General features: G+C 41.1%; 1 protein-coding gene across 3 annotated transcripts; it reads left to right on the top strand.

Moving 5' to 3' along the window:
- The first annotated feature begins 337 nt into the window (after positions 1 to 337).
- Positions 338 to 25887, top strand: LOC150042579 (uncharacterized). Of its 3 annotated transcripts, none has more exons than XM_090324153.1 (4): positions 338 to 458; positions 1715 to 1857; positions 7314 to 7440; positions 24204 to 25887. In XM_090324153.1, the coding sequence occupies exons 2-4, from the start codon at positions 1837 to 1839 to the stop codon at positions 25709 to 25711; spliced, it is 1656 nt and encodes a 551-aa protein (XP_090180279.1). In that variant the 5' UTR covers positions 338 to 458; positions 1715 to 1836; the 3' UTR covers positions 25712 to 25887. The 3 variants fall into 3 exon arrangements, with proteins under 3 accessions (XP_090180279.1, XP_090180277.1, XP_090180278.1); XM_090324151.1 differs by having other exon boundaries at positions 1712 to 1857; XM_090324152.1 differs by lacking the exon at positions 338 to 458 and adding an exon at positions 600 to 687 and having other exon boundaries at positions 1712 to 1857.
- Positions 25888 to 26095: the final 208 nt, after the last annotated feature.

Genomic DNA, 26095 nt, shown 5'->3' with positions numbered 1-26095 from the left:
AATAATGATCAGAACTAATAAATAAAAGTAGCAATTACTGCCAAAGGCTTAAACTGACATTTATAGTTTGTCTCCATGGGTAGCATATTTCTTTCATTTTTGTCAATCCAAGAATAAAAACAGAAGCTCAATTTCCTGTGGCTTTCAGGTGGTGATTAGTCAGTTCCCGGAAATGTACCCTAGCTGGCTTCCGGAACTTCCGCGCATAGGCCGATGGGAAATGTAGTCTCCCAAGCCCCGTGACGTCATACGTCGCCCCTTGCGTTGTCCCGCCCCGCCACGCCTCGACTCCTTCCGAGTCTACGTCTCCCCGCCCCCTCCCGCCATCTTGGCCCCGGAAAGCCGCGAGGTAGTTGTGTTAGTTTGGAAGTTGAGGTGTTTGGAAACTGCGGCGCCGGTGTAGAGGGAGGTTCTTTGTGCGTGTTGGCGCTGGGCGTGGAAAAGAAGGAGCCCTGCAGGTGTGGCGGGCGTCTTTGGCGAATGGGATGGGTGTCCTAAGACAGAAATGTGGGTGGGTCGGCGTCAGGTGGGCGGCGCGCGTGCCGGGCCTCACGGTGCCGGGGCGGGGCCCGGCGGAGCTGAGGGCTCTGCTTTGGTTGATGTTCTGACCCGAATGTCAGGTGCTTCCGGAAGGCCTGTGTGCCTGAAGCTGGTTCTAGATGGGTGCATGGCCCGCACGGCCGGGGGGTAAGGGTGGGTCGCCGACTGCGGGAGCCCGGGGAGTATGGGGTGCAGTTTTAGCTCCGCCAGAGGAGGATCTGGTGATTAAGCTTAGACGGAGGGTTTTGTGCGTCTGTGTGCGCGAGCTCTGGGGGGACTGGGAGCTGGAGCTGTCTCCCGGCTGTTTTGTTTTTTATTTTTATTTTTTGCCTAAGGCTAGCACTCTACTTCTTGAGCCACACAGTTCCAGTTCTTTTTTTTTTTTTGCTGGCTAATTGGAGATAGGCATCTTACAGACTTTCCTGCCTGGGATCCTTCAAACCATGAATCTTAAGATCTTAGCCTCCTGGGTAGATGAGATGACAAGCATGAACCACTCACTGGCTTCCAGCTTCTTACCAAGTGGTTGTACTTGTAGGATTTCTTAATGTCTCAGAAGTAAGTGGAGGGTCTGGACCTCTCTACTTCATAACCTGCTGGAGCACTGTTGGTTTGAGAAGTTTATAAAATAGTTTTTATAATCCAGAAGTTTATATAAAATATTTACTTTCCATGGACAGTGAGTTCTTTGGTAGTGTTCTCCCCTCTGCCCCCCACCTCTTTTTTTTTTTTTTGTTGCCAGCCCTGGGCTTGGCTCAGGGCCTGAATACTGTTCTTGGACTTTCTCAAGGCTAGAGCTCTACCACTTGACCCACAGCACCACTTCCGGCTTTTTTCTATGTATGTGGTTCCGAGGAATCAAACCTGGGTCTTTGTGCATGCTAGGCAAGCACTCTACCACTAGGCCAAACTCCCCCCCCCCCCTTTTTTTTGATAAAATAAGAAGCTCACTTGAAACAAAAACTCTCCTGAATACCCTCTGGCTTGAAACCTCTCCTAGCATTTCTGAACAGTGGCAGAAAATTCCTTAGTAGCAAATAAATGCTAAAGGTTAAAATTTATGTTTAATCTCTTCCAATTAATAGAATTATATATGCTTCTTTTTCTGTTGTGTGTCCTGTCCTTCACAGGTAAGAGGGCAGCTTTTGATGTTTTTGTTTTTGTTTCGCAGTAGCTTCCATGTAGAGATCTTTGTACAGTGGAATCTGGCTGTGAGGCCTTCCTTCCCATCACACCTTCATTCTCCTTATCACCCATACTTGACTCCACAGCCCTCCACATAGGTCTCTGTGCACAATGAAAATGAAAACATCAGTGGTAAGTTGTTTGCTTACTTTTCTTTAGCTTGTTTTTCATTCTGCATTAATCAAAATGAGGAAATACAAAAAGCAAAATTGAAAAGTTCTTGGTCAACTGGGTACTCACACCTGTAATCCTAGTAACTCTGGAGACTGAGATTTGAGAATTATTCTTTGACATCAGCCCATGCGGGAAAGTCTGTGAGACTCATCTCCAAATTCCCACCAGACAACTGTTAAGTGATGCTGTGGTTGAAAACGGTAGAAGTTCCAGCCTGGAGTAAAATGGCTCAGGGACAGTCCCCAGGCCCTGAGTCCAAGCCCCATGTCTAACGAAAACAAAAACCCCCAAAAGTTGGCTATAAAGAGAATATACATTGGGGCCAGGAGTTTGGCCTAGTGGTAGAGTGCTTGCCTAGCATGCACGAAGACCCGGGTTCAATTCCTTGGCACCACATACATAGAAAAAAAGCTAGAAATGGTGCTGAGGCTCAAGTGGTAGAGCTCTAGCCTTGAGAAAGTCCAAGGACAGTGCTCAGGCCCTGAGCTCAAGCCCAGGATTGGCAAAAAAAAAAAAAAAATTGACAACAAAAAAAGGTGGCGTTGTTATGATACCTTGTAAGTGTCTAAATTGAGCGTCTCTTGTTCTGATCTTTCTTGTTATGTATGCCTTGAACCCATCCTGAGTGGAGAATGTACCAAATTCACACAGATGTAAAATCTAAAATAAGTTTTCCCTGGGCAGATAAGTGATGTAGTGGAGAGTGCTTCTCTTCCATCTTGGAAATAAATACCGTACTTCAGTGGTAACAGACACTTAGTAGTTTTTTTTTTATATACATATATATATTTTATTAAAGAATTTATTAACATTGATTTTTACATCATATTTCAAATGACATATTTAACAAATGAGTGTTCAAGAAGGGAATTTCTATATACAATCACTGGACACCTAGTGTTTTAACAGCCAATTAGAAAGATTTCCCGGAGTTCGAGTTGAGCTTTTGGAAGTCTCCATTGAGGCCTAGGTAGAATCTGCTATGGTTCCTTAACTCCACATTTTTTTCACCTTGTTTGAATGTTTTTTTTCTTTCGTTCATTTGTACTTTTGACCTGTTTTGTACTGTTACCTTGGGTTAGGTGTGTGTGTGTGAACTGAGATTTGAATTCAGGGTCTCATGCTTGCTTTAGCTTGCTCACAGCTGTTCCTGTTGTCATCAGGGCCACACCCCTGGCCTGTCTTTTCCTGGTTATTTTGGAGATAGAGTCTCATGGACTTTTCTGCCCTGGCTGCCTTTGAACTATAATTTACAGATCTCAACCTCCTGAGTAGCATTATATGTGGGAGACACCACTGCGTGGCCTTGGGTAAGTTTTTTGAAACTGATAGAAATTTTTTGATTGAATTGAAAAGTTTAAAAATTGTAGTAAAACCTAATGACTGCTTTCTAGTTTTTCAGCCTTCTGCCATGTTTGGCAAATCATTGTTGATATTTCTGACATTACCTTGCTGAGGGTGTCTTCAGATTTTCTCTATACTAAATTTTGCATCGTATTTTACATTTGTCCTACTCTGCAGTTCTCTTTGAGCCTTCTTCCTCACCTTTTAGATTGGGATGCAGCTCCTTTTTAGGTACCCCAGGACACCTCAGGCTCTACAAAGCCAAAGTGAAAACCAAATCCTCTATTCAGTTCTTCATGTGGTATTACTACCAACTAGCCCTCACCCAAAACACTTAAAGGAGCTTTTTTCCCTTAACTCCTTTCTGAGGTCTAATATCATTTGACCTCATGCTTTTGGGTCTTTGTTATATGTAGAGGGAACCTATTATTTATTACTCAAAAGCAAGTATTTTCCCTTCATACCTTGGAAATGTCACAATCTTATGTACTGAGTTTTTATACTATCTAAGCCTTGCTCCTTGCTAGCAGGCATGTTGTCAGCCTTAGGAGTCAGTGGGAGGAAACATTCACCAGTTATTGGAATAAATCTTAAGAAGTCAAGAGGAACATACAGAAATAACCAAAACAGAGCATTGATTTCAATAATGTGTACCTTTGGTGTATAAATATATTGTTAGTGATTCTGCTAGGTCTACTAATACAACATTGGATTCTAGCTCAATAAGGACATCTGTTTTTAAACTCTTAAACATTACTATATATAATTCCTTTTTCTTTTTTCTTTTGGCCAGTCCTGTGGTTTGAACTCAGGGTCTGGGCTCTGTCTCTGAACTTTTTGCTCAAGGCTGATACTCTACCACTTGAGCCACAGTGTCAATTCCAGTCTTTTCTGAGTAGTTTATTAGAGATAAGAGTCTCATGGATTTTTTTGCCTGGGCTGGTTTCAGATGGTGATCTGCCTCCTGAGTAGCTAGGATTACAGGTGTGAGCCATTGGCACTTGACTTTGATTACACCCCCCACCCCCACCTTTCAGTAGTCACTTAAAATTTGAGAAAAATGGATTCTCTAAGAGTTGGTTAAGCCAAGTGCTAGTGTTGATGCCTGTAATTCTAGCTGCTTAGATCTAAGGCTGAGATCTAAGGATAGTGGTTTTAAGCCAGATTGGGCAGAAATATATGTGAGACTTATCTGCAAAAAATAGGAAATGGAGTTATGGCTCTAGTTGTAGAGTATCAGCCTTGAGTGAAAAAGCTAAATGACAATACCCAGGTCCTGGCATAAAAGAAAAAAGTGTTAACAGAAGTTGCATCTGAAGGAGAATTGCCTGGGAATACAACATAATTTTCTTAGAATGATAGAAGTATTTAAATTTGCAGTGAATGTTTTTATGGGCTTATTTGGTCATTATTGCACAGTTACTATTTCATATACATATGTTATATGGGAATTTGATTAGTGAGATACAGAGATGGCCACAATTTAAGAAGTTTATTAACGTTGAATTTTAGAAGTTTTTTAAAAGGCCGGCAACTCCATGGTGGACTGTCTTAAAGACCAGCAGCTCAAGACAGACCTAGCACATAGCTTTGAAAGACAAGAACATATACTTGGGGCGGAGACCAAGCCTTAATAGCCTTAACAAAATTGTCATACATAAAGCAAAGCAAATAGCTGGCCATTGGTGGCTCACGCCCGTAATCCTAGCTATTCAGGAGATTGGGATCTGAGGATCAAGGTTCAAAGCCAGTCTGGACATGAAAGTCTGTGCGACTCTTGCAGTTTTCTGATGGTTAATTGGAGATAAGTGGCGCTGTGGCTCATTGTGGTAGAGAGGTAGCCTTTAGCTGAAGAGTTCAAGGGACAGCTCCCAGGTCCAGAGTTCAAGCCCCACAGAAGTTATATATGGGCAGAGCAAACTAGTTGGGGATACTTTATCAGAATTGTTATACATAAACAGGGCAAACTATCCAGGGACCATTTGGACCCCAATTATCTAGAGGAAGCAAGAGCCCAACAAATCATGACATATTTACAATCCCAAGGGTGTTCTCTATAACCTCTAGAGTTCTCAGAAAGTCCCCATCTACCATTAACTTATACCAAGATGGCGTTACCTAGGTCCAGTATCTATATTTCACATATATGTATAATTCGTTATATGTTTTATATGACATAATATTCAACATATGTTCATCTTTACCAGTAACTAAATAATTGTATAAACGAATAAAATGAGATGGGGAGTGGGCAGAAGCCAAAGAAATAAAAAGTCAAGTGTGGTACCTCATATCTGTTATTCTAGTACTTAGGATGGTTGGCAGCTCAAGGCCAGTATTGGGTATATAGCAGAACCCCTTTCCCCCACAAATAACCCATATGATTATTAGATGATGAGTCAGAAACACTTATGGTAGGACAAACTGACGTAGTTCTTAGGCTCTTGATTACCTTTGGGGACGAGGGTGTGAGAATGATAATGGGTTTTATTTATTGGTTACACACGTGTATTTGCTTTGTAATAATTTGAGACATTAAAACTTAAAAATAAAACCAAAATGTGGCTGAAATTCTAAGACGGTGAATTAGAATTTTTGCATAAATAGGTATTTTAAGTGAGACATGTTTCCTCATTAGAGAGATTTTAGTATTCAGAGGCATTGCCTCCTATCCTAGCCCTGGGGTCACACCCTAGGTTTTTCCGTTTTAGTCTTCACTTGTAAGTCATCTGGTTTTTATTTCCTATAGTGCAACCTTCCTCTCCTAATCCTTTCCTTGTACAGTGTTCCCTGTGCTTACTGTGCCCTCAGTAGTTGTGAACTGAGTTGACAGAGAAGTGAAATGACTGCTTCAGGCGAGTTCTTGCAAAGTATTAGTTTATCACTTGTGATTAGATGGTCAGGTCCCAGTGGTCCATGTAGTCACAGGAGCAGAGTGATGCTGCTATCCATGCTGAGACCTAATGAAATGTTCTTTCATCCAGAAACATGTTCTAGAAGGGGTTTTGTTCATCCCTGGTCTCATGTATGTCTACTTTGACCTCCTTGCCCTAAGGCAGGCACCTTTTTTGGGAGTATCTCTTCTTGTCTTGACGTGTTCCCTCACTGGAGGCCCAGAATAAGAGATCCAGTTGAATGGGATCCTCTCAGATTGTGGGCCAAAAGCTCAGTTATGGATTTTTCTAGAATCACACAGAATGTCCCACAGAAGAGTAAACTACACAAGTTTGTTTTCCAGAATGTTAAAAAGAACTGTAAAAAGAAACACAGACAGGGAGTACATAGACAGCTTGAGCTTTATATACAAACATCAGGGGAGTAGATTGGCATGAGGGTTTATTTGTTTTACTGTATTTTGCATGGATACAGTGCAGTGCTGACTTGTCAGCACAGCGTGCATTCCTGTGTGGGTTCCTATTTCACGTGAGACTGTGTTCTGGTACTGTTGAGTGGATCTTAGGTCATGCTCTTACATCAGAATCATGAGAGAGCTGGGTAATGGTGGCTTATGCCTGTAATCCTATCTGCTCAAGAGGCTGAGACCTGAGGAACTGTGGTTTGAAGCCAGTCAGGGCAGGAAAGTGTAATATTCTTATCTCCAATTAATCACTTAAAAATTGGAAATGGAGCTGTGGGCTCCAAGTAGTAGGACAGTAGACTTGAGCAGAAAGCTTAGGGATAGTGCCCAGATCCTGAATTCCAGCCTTTCTCCCCTCCTGTGCCCTCCCCCACTGCAAAAAACAAAGGCACGAGAGAATGTCAATAAATATTTTATTGAATAGTTAAGGTCAGTTTATTGAATAGTTGTGGTCAGTTATCAATGTCAGAACAAGTTCTTATTTCTATTTCGCCTTGAGTCAGATGAAGAGCACTGCTGAGAGTGGTGGTATATGACTGTAATCCTAACTGGCGGAAGAGGTAGGGGAAATCAGTGGTCCTTGGCTACCAATAGCAAAATTGAAACTGCTGTAGATAAAATAAAAGTGTAAGGCACAGCTCAGGTGGTAGAAGTCAGGTGTCTAATCCCCTGTACCACAATAAACAATGATTCCTTTTTATTTTTATTTCAGAAACTGTTGTCATTCAAGGATGTATCCATTAATTTCTCTCCAGAGGAGAGGGAGTACCTGAGTCCTGCTCAGTGTACTTTGTATAGGGAGGTGATGTTGGAAAACTACAGAAACCTGGTCTCCCTGGGTGAGTAACTTCTCTACAGAGTCCTTAATTCCTTGTCAACCTTCCTTTTTTGTAGGATGTCTGGTGAACATCAATAACTTCCAGATTTTTGCTTTTAAGGAAGAAATTGAGGGCAGGATAGGCATTGGTGATATGGACAGGGTAATTTTTATTGCATTTCTTTTTGTTTTAAACCTTGTCTTTTTTTTTTTTCTTTCTTTTTGCCAGTACTGTGCTTGGGCTCAGGGCCTGAGCACTGTCCTTGGACTTTCTCAAGTTTAGCACTCTACCACTTGAGCCTCAGCACCACTTCTAGCTTTTTTTAATGTATGTGGTATGGAGGAATCGAACCCTGGTCTTTGTGCATGCTAGGCAAGCACTCTACCACTAGGCCGAACTCCCGGCCCAAACCTTGTCCTTTTTGAGGATGTGTGCACCCATATTTCTAAATGAGATGGCCTGATGTCTTGTGGCCTACATCCTAAAGTCCAGTGTCTCATCTCCAGCTTCTGGAAGTAATTTTAGGTTGCACACTTGTCAGGGACTGCTTGTAGAATTAATTTACCAGCCTATACAGTGCTTCTCTCGCTAGTAAGTACAGACCTGATGCAGAAATGGCAGAGCGCCACTGGGAGAATGCCAGGCAACCATCATCTCCTCTTTTGCAAGTCTTTCTATACTTTATCACATTTCTGGAGGAATAGGAAGAACCTTAGAATCTGAAGAGACAGGAGGTAGGAGCAGTGTACCCGGGTGGGTACGAGGAAATGAGTCAGAGGACACAAGTGAGAGGCTCCAAGATCACTAAGGAAATCAGACTTTACAGTGCAGACAGAGGAGTTCTGCTTGGATGGAAGCTGCCCCCCCCCCCTTTTTTTTGTATCTTATGCTTTGGAAGACATCTCCTGCCTTGTGCTTTTAGTGCTTTAAGTCCTATAGCTTCCTGACACCCCTGACTTAGTGGATTTCACTTAATGACCTCTCTATGGAGTTACCTTGATAATGTGATAAAGGCCTTTCTCTAATTAATCTAGGCAGTTATCTCAAAATGGTCTCATTAGAATTCTTTTTTTTTTTTGTGCCAGTCCTGGGCTTGAGCTCAGGGCCTGAGCACTGTCCTTGGACTTTCTCAAGGCTAGAGCTCTACCACTTGAGCCTCAGCACCACTTCTGGCTTTTTTCTGTGTATGTGGTACCGAGGAATCGAACCCGGGTCTTCATGCATGCTAGGCAAGCACTTTAACCACTAGGCCAAACTCCCGGCCCCTCATTAGAATTCTTTATCAATAGTTATGGATTTGTATTGATTCCTGCCAACACTGAATGCCAGTAGTTTCAAATGTATGCTTTTTGATTGATTTATAGTCACAGCTGAACATGATACTTTTACCTACAAGGCTCTTGTTTGGAAATTCCACACTTTTTAATTTAGAGTCCTTCAGTTATCAGTAGGTTTTAGTTTTACTTACATATGTAGTGTAATTAAAGTACTTAGGAGCCAGGAGCCATATGTCTGTTTCCAATACAGATATACATATTTTTGTTTTCTTTTTTTCATATTTTCGTTCTTGTAAATTTTCTTTTTTTTCCTCCCCTTTTTTTCTTTCTATCACCGGAACTAAAACTCAGTGCCTTCCTTGCTCTCACTTGGCTCTTTCATTGCTGATTTTCTACCACTTGAACCTTGCCTCTAGTTTTCCATTTTTGCTGGTTAATTTGAGAAAAGTGTCATGTGGGCTTTTCTGTCCGGGCTAGCTCTGAACTGCAGTCTCAGAGCTTAGCCTACTGAGTAGTAGACTGACTACAAGTGTAGCCTATTAGTGCCCAGCAATGATTGATTCTTGGTATTTGTTTTATGAATTAACTTAGAGAATATTTATTCTAAATAAAATATTAGAGAAATCATCCTTATTTCCTCTATTTATTGATAGATCTGGTGCTTCATTGAAATAGTTTTGTGTCTTCAAAATTTTATATGGGGGGGGAGTTTGGCCTAGTGGTAGAGTACTTGCCTAGCATGCATGAAGACTGAGTTCCATTCCTTGGTAGCACATACATAGAAAAGTCAGAAATGGCGCTGTGGCTCAAGTGGTAGAGCTCTAGCCTTGAGAAAACACAAGGACAATGCTCAGGCCCTGAGCCTAAGCCCAGGACTGGCAAAAAAGAAAGTTATATTTGGGTTATCTTGAGTTTTTATTATTTCATTTTAGGTTTTTTTTTTTTTTTTTTTGTCTTTTTTCTTTTTTGGTACTGGAGATTGAACCCAGGATGTTGCACTTGCTAGGCAAGCATTTTGCCACTGAGCTACATCAAAATCTGGAAACATACAATTACAATTTAAATATTTTTTAGTGTACTGCTTAGTAAAGTATATTCAAATTGTTATGTAGCATCTTTAGAAAAGAATTTTCTGTACTTAAGAAAGTACCATTGCTCATTTTGGTCTTTGTTTTGCCCAACATAATTTGAGATTTTGCAGGTTCTCTGCTTCTTGATTGAGAAGTTGAAGTACTCTGATACTCCTAGGTCTATTTCTCTTTTTCCAATTCCTTATGTGTTCTCTTTTCTCTATTAGAAGTCTATGTGAGTTGGGCCTGTACTTATTATTGTTACATTTTCTTAGGGAATTGTCCTTTTTCTTAGGGAATTGTCCTTTTTATCATTTTACAGTAGTCTTCCTTTTCTCTGATGAGTTTTGTGCTGAGAGTGTTATTTTGTCTCAAATGACTCTTCTTTTGCATTTAAATAAAATTAAAAATGTTACTATAGCTGGATACTGGTGGCTCATACCTGTAATCCTAACTACTCAGGAGGCAGAAATAATGAGGATCATGGTTCAGAGCTAGCCCAGGTGGCTCATACCTGTAATCCTACCTACTCAGAAGACTGAGATAATGAGGAAAGTTCATGAGACTCATCTCCCAATTAACCACCAGAAAACCAGAAGTGGCGCTTTGTGGCTCAAGTGGTAGAGTGCTAGTCTTGAGGTGAAGAGTTCAGGGACAGTGTCCAGGCCCAGAGTTTAAGTCCCATGACCTACCAAAAAAAAAGTTACTATAAAAGTGATTATCTGACTTATGTAACTGTAATCCCTCTGTAAAGAGTACATTTCTCATTTGTTTTTGGGCAGTGTCACCTCTTCCCTCTTTCTCTCCCTATTTTTCCCTCTTGTCCTTATGCACAAGTTGTGTAGTTCATTTTTAATATAGTGTCTAGTGAGTACCACTGCTGCATTTGTTTATTCTTTGTCCTTTCATTGTTTTACCCCCTTGCCCTTATAAAGACAGATACACAAAAAAGACAAAGAAAAGAAAAACATCAACAAAGAAGAAACCTTTTGCTTCCATTTGCCAGAGGTTTTTTTTTTTTTTTGTGGGGGGGGAGGAGGGTCAGAGTCGGTGTGGGGCTTGAAATCTGAGCCTGGGCTTTGTCCCTGAGTGAGGAACTCAGCTAAACCACTATGAGCCACAGTGCCATTTCTGGTTTTCTGGTGTTTAATTGGAGATAAGATTTTTGTGCCCTGGCTGGCTTTGAACTGCAATCTTCAAATCTCAGCCTCTTGAGTAGCTAGGATTATAGATGTGAGCCACCGGTATCCGGTGACAGCCAGAGTTCATTTTGATAAATATTATTTTATGTGATCAGATGCACAAAGGCAAATTTTCTCCTAGGACTACCCTTTAGTCTCCCTGTGTGTGAATGCCTAGAGTCCTATATAATTTATCAATTCCCAGTGTATTTTAGATTTAGCTTCCTCATATGAGAGCAAACAGGAGCCATTTGTCTCTCTGAGCTTGGCTTACCTCACTTAACATGACTTGTTCTAGGTCCATCTATTCCCCTGCAAATGACCGAATACTATTTTTTATAATGGCTGTGTAAAATTCTATGTGTGTAGAAACCACTTTGTTTGGATGTATTCATCTATTTTATGGCACGTAGGCAGTTTCCATAATGTGGCTCTTATGAATAGTGCATCAGTGAACGTGGCTATGCAATGTCTTTATGGTGTCCTGGCTTATGATATTCTGGGTATCTGCCCAGGAGTGGTATAGTGGTATAGTGGTATGGAAGGATCATAGGAAAGATCCTTGTTTAGGTTTTTGAGGAGCTTCCTGACTGCTGTCCAGAGTGGTTGTATTAGTTTACAGTGACAGTGCAATAGGATTCCTTTTTTCCCACATCTTCACCAATATTTGTTGTTAGAATTCACGGTTTTAATCAGTCTAACTGGGTTGAGAATGAATCTCATAGTTGTTCAGATTTTCATTTCCTTTATGGACAGGGGTGGTAAGCATTTCCTCCTACGTTTCTTTGCCACTTTTACTTCTGAGAAGTCTCTCCTTGGCTCTTTTCTCATTTAGTGATAGTGTAGTAACTTTGGGAGGGGTTAATTTCTTGAATTCCTTGTATATTTTGGATATTAGGCCTTTAAAGGATGTATTACTGGTAAAGATATTCTCTCTGTTGACTTTCTTTCTAGTTCAGTAACTATGTCCTTTGCTTTGCAGAAAGGTTTTATTTTGATATAATCCCATTTGTCAGGTCTCTGAGAGACCCTGGGCTCTTTTCAGAAAGTTTGTGTGCATGCCTATTCTAGTATTTCTCTTGCTCCCTCTGGCAGTAATTTCATTTTTAGGTCTTTGAGCCACTTTGAGTTGATATTGGTGCATGGTGACTTAATAGGGATCCACTTTTAGTTTTTTGAATTATGGATGTTTAGTTTTCCAGCACCAGTTATTGAAGAGGCTACCTTTTTTCCACTGTATGTTTATTTTTTGGCACTTTTATCAAATATCAGATAACTATAAGTTATGGGCCTTCTAATCTGTTCATTGGTCTACCTTTTTTTTTTTTGTCAGTCCTGGGGCTTGGACTCAGGGCCTGAGCACTGTCCTGTCCTTGGGCTTTCTTAAGGCTAGCGCTCTGCCACTTGAGCTACTACACCACTTGCGGCTTTTTGTATGTGATATCCAGGAATTGAACCAGGGTGTTCATGCCTACTAGGCAAGCACTCTACCACTGGGCCAAACTCCTATCCCCTTTGTGTCTACTTTTGGGCCAATACCAAGTTGTTTCTGTTATTATAGCTCTTTTGGAGAGCTTGCTGTTCTTTTAATTTCTTTTGCATAGTATAATCATGACCACCGCCCTCTGTGTACATTGACTATCATTCCATCCTCCACTTTCACCCTGTGTCATCCTTGGATCTGAACAGAATCTCCTATATACAATCAAACATATTTTTGGGTTATATCGGGCACAGTATCATTTGCTAATTGAGACACACAATCATTTAATTATAAAGTTATTAACATAATTTAATACTGCTGTAAAGAAATTAGTGAAAAGGAAGATCTTGCTATTATCATTTTTTTTCTGGATTCTTGAATTTTTGTGTCTTTGAACTTTAGAGTGGTCTATGTGATTTCTTTCCCATTGCCTGTATCTGTTACAGATAACATTTTATCACGACTGTGGATTATATTACAGCACTTTGTTTTTAAAGTGCTATTTCAATCATGTTACAAATTGAGCTCAGATCCACTAGTTGGAGATAATTAGGCTTCTAGAATTTTGACATTTTTTTCTTACTTGAGAATTTCTCAGCCATCGTTTCTTCTGCTATGGCATTTCTGCTTGCCTTTTATTTCCCATTTCAAATTCCTTGTTGAAATCTCAATTTCCTGATTTCCATTTTCTGTAGTTTTGTTTAACTTATTATTTTCAAATTGTCAATTTGAATACTTTAGATAATGCATAAATATCATTTTTTCCAGGGCCTGCTTTTTCAGTTTATTACTCTGTTAACTTACAGTGATCATTATTTATTTTAGAGCCATCCTTCTGTAGAGTGATATAATCATTATGGGAAACAGGAATGTTACTTAGAAAAATGGAAATAAGAGCTTAATGTTTAGCTTAGTTTTAGAATACTTTTCTAGTATGTATAAGGCCTTAAATGTGATACCTTACAAAAGTTAAAGTTCAAAGCAAAGCTATCATGATTCAGCAGTCCCACATAGAATCTTCTGCCAAAGGATATTATATTATGTATAATACAATATTATAATATACATAACATGATATGTCATATGATGTCAATTATATATTATATAAATTAAGATGAAGATAAATTAATTTTAATATTTGTTCCAGTCTCTTAGTTGGCCTCATCCAGGTAATACTAACATCAATCTCCTATGCTAGACATTATTTGATCCTCTCAGATCTGAAACCTTTTTGATGTTTTCTGTAGACTAATGTTTCTATTTTCCAGTTAAAATAGTTACCCACATTTCTTGTTAAGATTCTGTAATTTCTTCTCATCCTTTGGACACTTGGTCGTTCTGCCCTCTTTTTGGTATTATAGTAATTACACATTTCTGTTTCCTCTGACCTGAGCTCTCATCTTACATGTAATTATTACTGTTACCTTCCACACTGTGTCATAGAATGCAAAAGCCAGTCTTCAGAAAGTTCCCAGTAATGTGAGAAATATTTGATTTGCTCCGTTTTGTGTGTGTGTGTCTGTGTCTGTGACTGTGTCTGCGTCTGCGTGTGTGCCAGTCCTGGGGCTTGAACTTGGGCCTGAGCACTGTCCTTGGGCTCTACCACTTGAGCCACACTACCACTTCTGGCTTTTTTTATGTATGTGGTACTAAGGAATCAAATCAAACTTGGGTCTTTGTGCATGTTAGGCAGTCACTCTTCTACTAGGCTAAACTCTGGGCCCTTGCTCTGATCTTTTGTCTTCTGAAGGAAAGGGATGGAGTTGACAGGTTTTTTTGATTTTTGTTCTGATGTTTTTTTTTTTTTTTTTGCTCAGGGCCTAGGCACTGTCCTTGGGCTTTCTCAAGGCCAGAGCACTACCACTTGAGCCACAGCACCACTTCTGGCTTTTTTCTATGTATGTGGCACCAATGAATTGAACCCGGGTCTTTGTGCACACAAGGCAATCACTCTACCACTAGGCCAAACTCCCAGCCCGACAGGTTTTTTTTTTTTTTGTGCTAAGTACTTTATTTAAAGAATTAATCTTTGTTACTCTACAAACTTTATTCGAAGCCAAACAGTCAACACGTGTGAAGACCAGGATTCAACCCCTTACCTTTTTTTTTTTTTACTTTTTTTATTAAAGAATTTATTAACATTGAATTTTACATCATTTCAAATGACAAGTTTAACGAACAAGTGTTCAAGAGGGGAATCTATATACAATCACTGGGACTTAGTATTTAGAACTTAATCAAAATTAGGCTAAGGGTTTGTATGTCATAGAAACATATTAATTTAAGAAATAAGAGTCATAGGTTTTTATGTCTATATAGTTATGTTTATATTTCCATTACCATGTCCATAGCTTTGGGTATGCAGTTATTGAGTCCTTGCTCTTGTACTCTTTGGATCTAATAGCCACATATTAAGGATACCATGTGCCTTTTGTTCCTTAGGTCTTGACTTGTCTCACTCAACATGATTTGCTCTAGATTCATCTACTTCCCTGCGAATGCCTTTTTTATCTTGTCTGTTGGCTATGTATATATATGTATATATATATGTATATATATATATATATACATATATATGTATATGTATATATGTATATATATGTATATATACCACATTTTCTGTATCCATTCATCTGCAGTAGGGCATCTGGATTGTTTCCATTGCCTGGCTATTGTGAATAGTGCAGAGATGAACACAGCTGAGCAGGTGTCCTTATTATATCTTGGGTTATGATGTTCAGGGTAGACGCCCAGAAGTGGTATGGTGGGATTGTAAGGAAGGTCAATTTTCAGTTCTTTAAGAAACCTCCACACCGCTTTCCACACCAGCAGTGTAGTAGGGTTCCTTTTTCTCCACAACCCCGTCAGCAACTGTCATTGTCTGAGTTCAAAATCTTGGCCATTCTTGTTGGGGTAAGGTGGTATCTTAGGGTTGTTTTTATGTGCCTTTCCTTTATGACCATAGATGATGAACATTTTCTCATATGCTTTTCTGCCATTTTAATCTCTTCTTCTGATAAGTCTCTCTTTAGTTCCCTTGCCCATTTAGTGAATGGTTTATTCGGTTTTCGGGGGATTAGTTTCCTTGAGTTCCCTGTAGATACTGGATAACAAGCATTTGTCAGATATATTGTTGGTGAATATCTTTTCCCAGTTGGTTGGCTGTCTCTCTACTTTTGTGACTATGCTTTTATCTGTACAGAAACTTTTTACTTTTAGGTAGTCCCATTTATTGAGTCTCTCTCCAATCTTTTGTGACCCTGGGATTCTGTTCAGGAATCTTTTGCCTATGCCTGAGTTCAAGTGTCTCTCCTACTTTATCATGTAGCAGTTTCACTGTTTCAGGTCTGACGTTGAGGTCTTTGATCCACTTTGAGTTAATGCTTGTGCATGGCAAAAGGCTAGGGTCAATTTTTATTTTTCTGCATGTGGCTGCCCAGTTTTGCCAGCACCAATAATTGAACAGACTGCGTTTGGCTCCTTTGTCAAATACAAGTTGACTATAGGTATGTGGTTCTATTTCTGGGTCTTCTATTCTGTTCCATTGATCTTCTGGTCTGTATTTGGGCCAATACCAAGTGGTTTTTGTTATTATGGCTCTATAGTAGAGTTTGAAGTCTAGTATTATAATACAACCAGCATTGCTCTTTTTGCCTAGAATTGTTTTGGCTATTCTAGGTCTTTTCTTGTTCCATATGAATCTTTGGATTATATCTTCTATTTCCGTAAAGAAGGTCTTTGGGATTTTGATGGGGATTGCATTGAATTTGTATATCAATTTTGGCAGTATAGCCATTTTCACTATGTTGGTTCTCCTTAGCCATGAGCATGGGATGTCTTTCCATTTCCTAGTGTCCTCTTTAATTTCTTTCATTAGGCTTTTATAGTTATCATTGAATAATTCTTTACATCTTTGGTTAAGTATATTCCTAAGTATTTTATTCTCTTGGGGGCTATTGTGAATGGGATCATTTTCTTGATTTGGCGTTCTGTTTGTGTATTGTTGGTGTACAAGAAGGCTACTGACTTCTGAAGGTTGATTTTGTATCCTGCCACTTTGCTAAAGTAGTTTATTAATTCTAGGAGATTGGGAGTGGAGTTTGTTGGGTTACTCAAGTAGGGGATCATGTTGTGCAAATAGGGATAGTTTAATTTCTTCTTTCCCTATGATATCCTTTTCTTGCCTTACTGCTCTGGCTAAGGGTTCCAGCACTATATTGAAGAGAAGTGGAGAGAGTGGGCATCCCTGTCTAGTTCCTGATTTTAAGGTGAATGGTTCCAGTCTTTCACCATTTAGTATAATACTGGCTGTAGGTTTTTCATATATGGCTTTCACTATTTTGAGGAATGTACCTCTTATTCCTATTTTTTCCAGTGCTTTCGATATGAATGGATGTTGTATTTTGTCAAATGCCTTCTCTGCATCCAGAGAAATTATCATAAGATTCTTATCCTTAGCTCTATTGATGTGATGTATTACATTGATTGATTTGCGAATGTTAAACCAGCCTTGCATCTGTGGGATGAAGCCTACTTGATCACAGTGTATGATTTTTTAAATTTGTTTCTGGATTCTGTTGGCTAATATTTTATTGAGGAGTTTTGCATGTGTGTTCATTAGAGAGAGAGGTCTGTAGTTTTCTTTTTTTGTTGGGTCTTTCCCTGGTTTGGGTATGAGAGTAATATTAGCTTCATAAAATCAGTTTGGTATTGCTCCTTCTGTTTCTATTTCTCGGAAGAGTTTCAAGAATATAGGTGTTATTTCATCTTTAAATGTCTTGTAGAATTCCGCAGTGAATCCATCTGGACCTGGGCTCTTTTTGCTTGGGATTTCCCTCATTGCTTCCACAATTTCGTTGTAAGAGATTGGTTTGTTCAATTTGTTTACCTCTTCGTTGTTCAGTGTGGGTAGCCTATATTTATTTAAGAAATCATCCATTTGTGCTAGATTTTCTTGTTTCTTCGAATATAGGTCCTGGTAGTACCTATTCATTATGGACTGAATTTCTTGGGAATCAATTGTGATTGTTCCCGTGGGGTCTCTAATCTTGTTTATTTGAATCTCCCCTTTACTTTTTTTGATTAATCTTGCCAGGGGTCTGTCTATTTTGTTGACTCTTTCAAAGAACCAACTTTTTGATTTATCAATTTTTTGTATAGTAGATCTTATTTCAATCTCTGATATTTCTGATTTTATTTTAGTTATTTCTGTCTTTCTAGTTGTTTTAGAATTAACTTTTTCTTGCTCCTCTAGGTGTTTCAGGTTTTTTTTTTCTTTAGGTTATTTACATGCTCTTTTTAATACGGGCTCCTACTGTGATAAATTTGCCTCTTAGAACTGCCTTTGCTGTGTCCCATAAGTTCCTTTGTGCTGTTTATTGATTGTCATTACATTCAAGGAAGTTTTTAATTTCATTTCTGATCTGATCTGTTACCCAGGAGTTATTCAGAAGTGTGTTGTTCAGTTTCCATGTGATTGAATGGAGTCAGAATTAGTCTGACTCCACTGTGGTCTGATAGAATGTATGGGATTATATCAGTCCTCTTGTATCTGCTTAAGTTTTCTGTATGAACTATTGTATGATCTATTTTGGAGTGTGTTCCATGTGCTTCTGAGAAAAATGTAAAAAGTTTCGCCCTTGGGCGGAAGACTCTGTGTATATCTGTTAAGCCCAGCTGGGCTATGGTGTCGTTTAAGTCGATGGTATCTTTACTTAACTTTTGTGGAGTTGACCTGTCATTTGTTGAGAGTGGAGTGTTGAGGTCTCCCACTGTGATTGTGTTTGAGTCTATCTTGTTCTGTAATTCTAAGAGAGTTTGTTTGACGAATTTGGGTGCTCCGTGTTGAAGGAGTAAATGTTTATAGCTGTAATATTATGGGCATGGATTGTATCTTTTACTAATATGTAATGGCCGTCTCTATCTTTATGTACTGATTTTACTGAGAAGTTAATTTTATCGGAGATTAAGATTGCTACTCCTGCTTTTTTGCTTGGTGCATTGGAGTGGAAAATTCATTTCCATCTTTTTACTTGGAATTTGTTTCTGTCTTTGGCAGTGAGGTGGGTCTCTTGGAGCAACATATGGATGGGTGGTGTTTCTTGATCCAGTCTGCTGCTCTGTGTCTTTTGATTGGATTGTTCAGCCCATTCACATTTAGGGAAATTATAGAGAAGTGGTCAGTGTCCATTGTCATTATTTATTTTTACTTCTAAGTTTCTTTCTTGCTCTCCTTTTTTCCCCTTTTGTGTTTAGTGAATTATAGATATTCGCTTCTTGATGGGGGTTCTTGACGTTCTACAATTTGTTCTCGATTAATTAATATTTTTTGTAACGCTGGTTTAGTGTGTACGTATTCATAAGGCTTCTCTTTGTAGTGAAATATTCTTGTTTCTCCCTCAAATGTAAATGCTAGTTTTGCTGGATATATCAGTCTGGGTTGGTAGTTGTTGGTCTTCAGGACATGAATGATGTTTTTCCAAGCTTTTCCTGCATTTAGAGTTTGCATGGAGAGATCTGCTGTGATTCGAATTTTTTTCCCATTGTAGTATAGCTCTTTCTTTGTTTTTGTGAAATTTAAGATCAATTCCTTGGTATTCGGGTCTAGTGTCTTTACTATGATAAGTCTAGATGAGTTCCTTCTAGGATCTTGCCTGTTTGGAGTCCTGAAACCTTCAGTAATGTGAGTATTTTCCCTTTTGAGGTTGGGGAAGTTCTCTGCTATGATTTTGGTGAATAGGGGTCGCATTCCTTTGTCCTGAAATTCTGCTCCCTCCTCAATCCCTATTATATGAAGATTAGACTTCTTTGCTGCATCTGCCAGTTCCTGGAGTTCTCTCTGGTGGATTCTGACTGATTTTTCCAAGGTGGCGGTTCTCTGTTCCAGCTCTTGTGTTTTATCTTCCATTCCTGATGTTCTTTCTCCATCTCAGTCAATCTGCTGCTTAATGCCTCCATTTTTGCTTGAAGTGTGGGCACTGAGCTGATCATGTCTGCTGAGAGGGTATTGAACTTTTCTTCCACTTCCCTTTTGAATTCGAAGAGTTCCTTGGAAATTTCTTGCTTTTGTTTTTGGAATTCCACCTTAATTTCCAAAACCATCTCCTTGATTTGAGTCATATTTCGTGACTCTTCAGGTGTCATTTCTTGGGATGGTGACGTCTCTCTCGTCCCTTCACTCTTGTTTCCCTTTGGGCTTTGTGTGGGACTTTGATTATTTATGTATGTCGTAATTCGTCTTTGTGCTCTCCTAGGCATCGAGAACTGTTGTTGTAGTTCGCTCTGTGGTCGGTAGATGGTGGTTTTTACTTGGTTTGGGATTGGTGGTTCTTGGCCAAATTGATTCCACTGCTGACTAAGTCAGAATTTGCAGTTTTTGCAAGTGTTCAGCTGGTTTCCAGAGACTGTGTGCCGCTGTACGACTAGTTCAGCCCAACCAGTGGTCTCACAGTGGGCCGTGGAATGGGTCTTCGTGCTTCAGTCTCAGCGGCCTGGGCAGATGGTTGGTTTTCCTGTGCTGTTTCCTGGGGTGAGCCTCTGGCCTAGGGTCTGGAGTTTGGGAGTTTCCAGGGACTCTCAGGTAGGCCAGCTGGTTTCTGCTCTGTTCCCAGGGGCGGGGTCCAGCCGAGGAAATGAGCTCCAAGGGTGGAGCCACACCTTTCTGGTTCTTAGAAGGCGAGCTTGGCTGCTGGTCGGCCCTTCAGTTCGCTGCTGTGTTTCCATCGCTTTGGCCAGGAGTTTGTGTGGGGGGGCCCCTTGATGCTGTCTGGTGGGGATTCCCAGCTGGAGGGTGCCCCGCTCAAGATGTGAGTGGGACAGATACTGGTTCCCAGATTCTCGCAGACCCCACCCGCTGTTGGATGGCAGGGTCTCAGCGCTCCCCACTCTCCAGACCCAGTGGCCTGGGAGAGGAACCTGTTGGGCGTGTGAACTGGGACACCTCCGCCCCCTTTGGTGGGGTGCTGGGTTTTTGCACCCACCCACTTGTCAGTCTCTGGTCAGAGGCCTGGGAGAGGATCCTGTTGGGCGGGTGGAAGCAGGGACACCTCCATCCCCTTTGGTGGTGTGCTGGGATTTAGGCCTGCCTGCCTGTCAGTCTCCAGTCCTCCCGTCCGAGGCCTGGGGGGGAGGCTGTTGGGAGAGTGGGGGCTGGGTCCCCTCCGCCTCCCTCAGTGGACTGCTGGGTCTTAGCACCGCCCGCCTGTCAGTCTCCAGTCAATGGCCTGGGGGAGGGGGCTGTTGAGGGAAGGGACAGGATTCTCAATTCCTTGCCCTCCTGCCCTTGCCAGTCTTTCTTGGGCGGGGTGGAGGGGTCTGAGTTAAGTTCTATACCTTGGCACCAGCTCTGCTTTCCCAATGGGTTTAGGGACCTGCTGGACTACCCGCTGGACTACTCACTCCTGCATTTGGCTGTGGGCTGTTCCACGGTGTTGGGGAGTCATTCACTCCCCTCGGATCTCCGCAGCCGCTTGTGCTCCGCGTCTGGGTTCTGCTGCTTGCTGTTCTGGTCTGCGCAGGTTCCTGCGTCTGGCTTCTGCCACTCGCTGGCCCGGTCCTATGCTGGTTCCTGCGGCTGTCCAGGCTGCCCAGCCGGCGCCCTCCGCCGCGGCTTGGAGCCAGCGGCGAGGTGTGGGGGAGGGGTCCTCGAGTTTGGAATTCTTTGAGAAAGTTGGCTGTAAGCTTTATCTGGATTTATTTTCTGGTTTGAGTCCTTCTCTGTTGCTTTTTGAGTTTGTTGTTGTGGATTTCTTAAGGTAGTTGGCTCGTGGGATTCCCTGGTTTTCTCTTTTTGTGGGAGAGAGGTAGGCAGCATCCCTATTGTCTTGGCGCCATCTTCTGCTCTCTCAACATGGCCTGCTCTGTGTCTTTTGATTGGATTGTTTAGCCCATTCACATTTAGGGAAATTATAGAGAAGTGGTCAGTGTCCATTGTCATTATTTATTTTTACTTCTAAGTTTCTTTCTTGCTCTCCTTTTTTCCCCTTTTGTGTTTAGTGAATTATAGATATTTGCTTCTTGATGGGGGTTCTTGACATTCTACAATTTGTTTTCGATTAATTAGTATTCTTTGTAATGCTGGTTTAGTAAGCACGTATTCATAAAGCTTCTCTTTGTAGTGAAATATTCTTGTTTCTCCCTCAAATGTAAATGCTAGTTTTGCTGGATATATCAGTCTGGTTTGGCAGTTGTTGGTCTTCAGGACATGAAGGATGTTTTTCCAAGCTTTTCTTGCATTTAGGGTTTGCGTGGAGAGATCTGCTGTAATTCGAATTTTTTTCCCATTGTAGTATAGCTCTTTCTTTTGCAGCATTTAAGATTAATTCCTTGGTGTTTGGGTCTAGTGTCTTTACTATGATATGTCTAGATGAGTTCCTATGAGTTCCTATGAGTTACTATGATATGTCTGATGAGGATCTTGCCTATTCGGAGTCCTGAAACCTTCAATACTGTGAGTATTTTCCCTTTTGATGTTGGGGAAGTTCTCTGCTATGATTTTGGTGAATAAGGGTTGCATTCCTTTGTCCTAGAATTCAGTGCCCTCATCAATCCATATTATACGAAGATTAGATTTCTTGGTTGCATCTGCCAGGTCCTGGAGTTCTCTGGTGGATTCTGACTAATCTTTCCAGGGTGGTGATTCTCTGTTCCAGGTCTTGTGTTTTATCTTCCGTTCTCCATCTCAGTCAATCTGCTGCTTAATGCCTCCATTTTTGCTTGAAGTGTGGGCACTGAGCTGATCATGTCTGCTGGGAGGGTATTGAACTTTTCTTCCACTTCTCTTTTGAATTCGAAGAGTTCCTTGGAAATTTCTTGCTTTTGTTTTTGGAATTCCACCTTAATTTTGTTGGTCATGTTCAAAATCATCTTGATTAGAGTCATATTTCGTGACTCTTCAGGTGTCATTTCTTGGGATGGTGACATCTCTCTCGTCCCTTCACTCTTGTTTCCTTTTGGGCTTTGTGTGGGACTTTGGTTATTTATGTATGTCGTAATTCATCTTTGTGCTCTCCTAGGCATCGAGAACTGTTGTTGTAGTTCGCTCTGTCGTCGGTAGGTGGCGATCTTTACTTGGATTGGGACCGGTGGTTCTGGGAATCTGTGTATACCTGTGGTTCTCGGCCAAATTGATTCCGCTGCTGACTAGGTCAGAGTTTGCAGTTTTTTGTAATTGTTCGGCCTGTTCCCAGAGGCTGTGTGCCACTGCATGACCAGCTCTCAGCCCAGCCAGTGGCCTCACAGTGGCCTGTGGATGGATCTATGTGCTTCAGTCTCAGGGTTGATTTTCCTACCCTGCTTCCAGGGGCGGGTCCCCGGGCAAGGGTCTGGGGTTTGGGAGTTTCCGGGAGCTCTCAGCTAGACCAACTGGTTTCCGCTCTGTTCCAAGGGGCGGGTCCAGCTGAGGACGTGGGCTCTGAGGTTGGAGCCGTGTCTTTCTGACTCTCAGAAGGCGAGCTTGGCTACTGGTCTGCCCTTCAGTTCCCTGCTGTGTTTCAGCTGCTTTGGCCGAGAGTCTGTCTGTGACTGTGTGGGGCCCCTTAGTGTCTTGCTAGAGATTCCCGGCTCAAGATTTGGGTGAGACACATGCTGCCTCCTAGACTCCCGCACACCCCACCCACTGTTGGAAGGCAGGGTCTCAGTGCCCCCCAGTCTCCATATCCAGTGGTCTGGGAGAGGAACCTGTTGGGCCAGTGGGAGCAGGGACACCTTCGACCCCCTTGGTGCGGTGCTGGGTCTTAGCACCCGCCTGCCTGTCTCCAGTCAGTGGCCTGGGTGAGGGGGCTGTTTGGGGAAAGGGACAGGATTCTAAATTCCTTGCCCCCTCTGCACTTGCCAGTCTTTCTCGGGCGGGGTGGAGGGGTCTGAGTTAAGTTTTATAGCTGGCCACCAGCTCTGCTTTCCCAATGGATTTGGGTAACCCGCTGGGCAACCTGCTGGTCTACACACTGGGCTACTCACTCCTCTGCATTGTCTCTGAGCTGCTCTGCCATGTTGGAGAATCATTCAGTCCCCTCTGATCTCAGCCACCACCTGTGCTCTGCGTCTGGGTTCCGCTTCTTGCTGGTCTGGTCTGTGCTGGTTCCTGTGTCTGGATTCTGCCACTTGCTGGCCTGGTCTATGCTGGTTTCTGCAGCGGTCGGGGCTTCCCGGCCCGGTGCCCTCCACCATGGCTTTCGTGGCTTGGAGCTGGCAGCGAGGGGTGGGGAAGGGTTCCTTGCGTTTCGAATTTTTTGAGAAAGTTGGATGTAAGCTTTATCTGGATTTATTTTCTGATTTGAGTCCTTCTCTGTTGCTTCTTGAATTTGTTGTTGTGGATTTCTTAAGGTATTTAGCTCGTGGGATTCCCTGGTCTCTCTTTTTGTGGGAGAGAGCTAGGCTGGGTACCTATTGTCTAGGCACCATCTTCCGACCCTCAGGTTTTTTTGTTGTTGTTGTTTGTTTTTTGTCTTTTTTTTTTTTCTCTAACTGTGCAGTGCAATATTGGGAAGAAGTGATGTGGTTTACTGAAGTTAACTTTACTTCAGACTACTCTATGCTCTCCTTACTTTTGTGCTTACCTAGGCTGCTGTGAAGAATTAGCTATGAAAGTTTTCACAAAGTCAGTATGGTTATCATACTTTAAGATAATATATATATATATATGTGGAAATAAGGGATTTCTGTTGACTGTTTTAGCAGCCTCTCTATCTTAATGTCATAGCCTTTTAAATATTAAATTTGTAAGTTGTATTTACTTGAGTGTAGTGAGATCATTTCTTATTTTGTTTTCTTTCAGTTGTGTCTTCTCAGTGCACAGAACCAAGCAAAAAGCATTCATTTCAAAGAGTAATCAAAGGAAGACATGGAAAGCATGGTCTTAGCAATTTAAATTTAAGAAAAGCATTAGACAGTGTGGTGGAATGTACAAGTCAGAAAGTCTGTCACAATAGATATAGCCAGTGTATGACAACTGCCTACCAAAAAGCCTCCATTGCTATCAGAGACCAAGAACATCTGTCATCTCAGAAAATAACTAATCATTGTAATGAAATTCACAAAAACCTTAAACATGCCTTAAATCCTAGTAAACATCATTATGCTCTTTTTCCAAAGAACTTTTACAAATGCATCAAATGTGGGAAAGGTTTTCATCAGTGTTCAAAACTTACTGTCAGTCAAAGCATCCATAGTCAAGAGATACCTTATACATGTAGTGGATGTGGACAAGCTTTTATTGACAACTCAGCTTTTTATCGGCTTCAGAGGGCTCCTTCTATAGATAGACCCCACAAATGCAAAGAATGTGGCAAAGACTTTAACAGCTGCTCAGCCCTTATTGAACACCAGAGAATTCATACTGGAGAGAAACCTGGCAGGTGTAAAGAATGTGGCAACACCTGTAACTATTCATATCTCTGTCAGCATCAAAGAATACATACGGGTGAGAAGCCCTGCAAATGCAAAGTATGTGGCAAAGTTTTTAACTGTTCTTACTTTAATCAACATCAGAGTATTCCTAGTGGAGAAAAACCCTATCAATGTAAAGAGTGTGGCAAAACATTTAGTAAAAAGGCCTTCCTTAGTCAACATCAGAGGATTCATAATGTTGAGAAGCTCTACAAGTGCAAAGAATGTGGCAAGGCCTTTAACTGTTCTTCATACCTTACTCAACACCACAGAATTCACACTGGAGAGAAGCCCTACATATGTAGAGAATGTGGCAAAGCCTTTAGCTGTTCTTCTCACCTTAATAAGCATCAGAGAATTCACACTGGAGAGAAACCCTATATTTGTAATGAATGTGGCAAAGCATTCAATCAAAGTTCAATTCTTACTCAACATCAGAAGATTCATACTGGTGAGAAACCCTACAAATGCAAGGAATGTGGCAAATCCTTCAACCATTCTTCATACCGAAATCAACACCAGCGAATTCACACTGGAGAGAAACCCTATCAATGTAAAGAATGTGGCAAAGCCTTTAACTGCTCTTCACATCTTAGTCAACATCAACGAATACATACTGGAGAGAAGCCATACAAATGTAATGAATGTGGCAAAGCCTTTATCTGTTCATCACACCTTAACCAACATCAGAGAATTCACACTGGAGAGAAGCCCTACAAATGCAACGAATGTGGCAAAGCCTTTAACTGTTCTTCCCACCTTAACCAACACCGACGAATTCACACTAGAGAGAAGCCCTACAAATGCAAAGAATGTGGCAAAGCCTTTAAATGCTCTTCATATCTCAATCAACACCAGAGAATTCACACTGGAGAGAAACCTTCCAAAGTTAAATAAGGTGGTAGAACATTTACTTGAAGCTTAATCCTTAACTTCACAGGATCCATATTGTTGAGAAATAAGTATGAATAATATGTAAAACCCTTTAACTGTTCACATCTTCCTCAACATCAGATAATCCATACAGGAAAGAATTCCTACAAATGTAATGCTTGTGGCAAAGGCCTTCATGAGTGCTTATCCTGGTTTAACACTAGAAAATTCATACTGGAGAAACATTCGTTTAGATGTATAGAATGTGATACAGCTTCTCACATCTGCTTTGACCTTTCTTGGTTGACACCAGACAGCTCTACAAATGCCAAGAATGTAGCAACTCCTTTTCCAGCAAATATCATTCCTATTCAACATCATAAAATTCACACTGGATAGAAACCTCCA

Source organism: Megascapheus bottae, chromosome 34, assembly GCF_031878675.1.
Source record: "Megascapheus bottae isolate mThoBot1 chromosome 34, mThoBot2.hap1, whole genome shotgun sequence".
NCBI lineage: Eukaryota > Metazoa > Chordata > Mammalia > Rodentia > Geomyidae > Megascapheus > Megascapheus bottae.
This window is presented reverse-complemented; position numbering and strand designations above follow the sequence as displayed.

What these genes read in the sequence shown, in the direction of transcription:
- LOC150042579 (XM_090324153.1), top strand. Translation starts at nt 1,837, where the DNA reads ATGAAAATGAAAACATCAGTG. An exon ending in TGAAAATGAAAACATCAGTG is followed by an intron (nt 1,858 to 7,313) that starts GTAAGTTGTTTG and finishes TTTTTATTTCAG; the next exon opens with AAACTGTTGTCATTCAAGGA. An exon ending in CAGAAACCTGGTCTCCCTGG is followed by an intron (nt 7,441 to 24,203) that starts GTGAGTAACTTC and finishes GTTTTCTTTCAG; the next exon opens with TTGTGTCTTCTCAGTGCACA.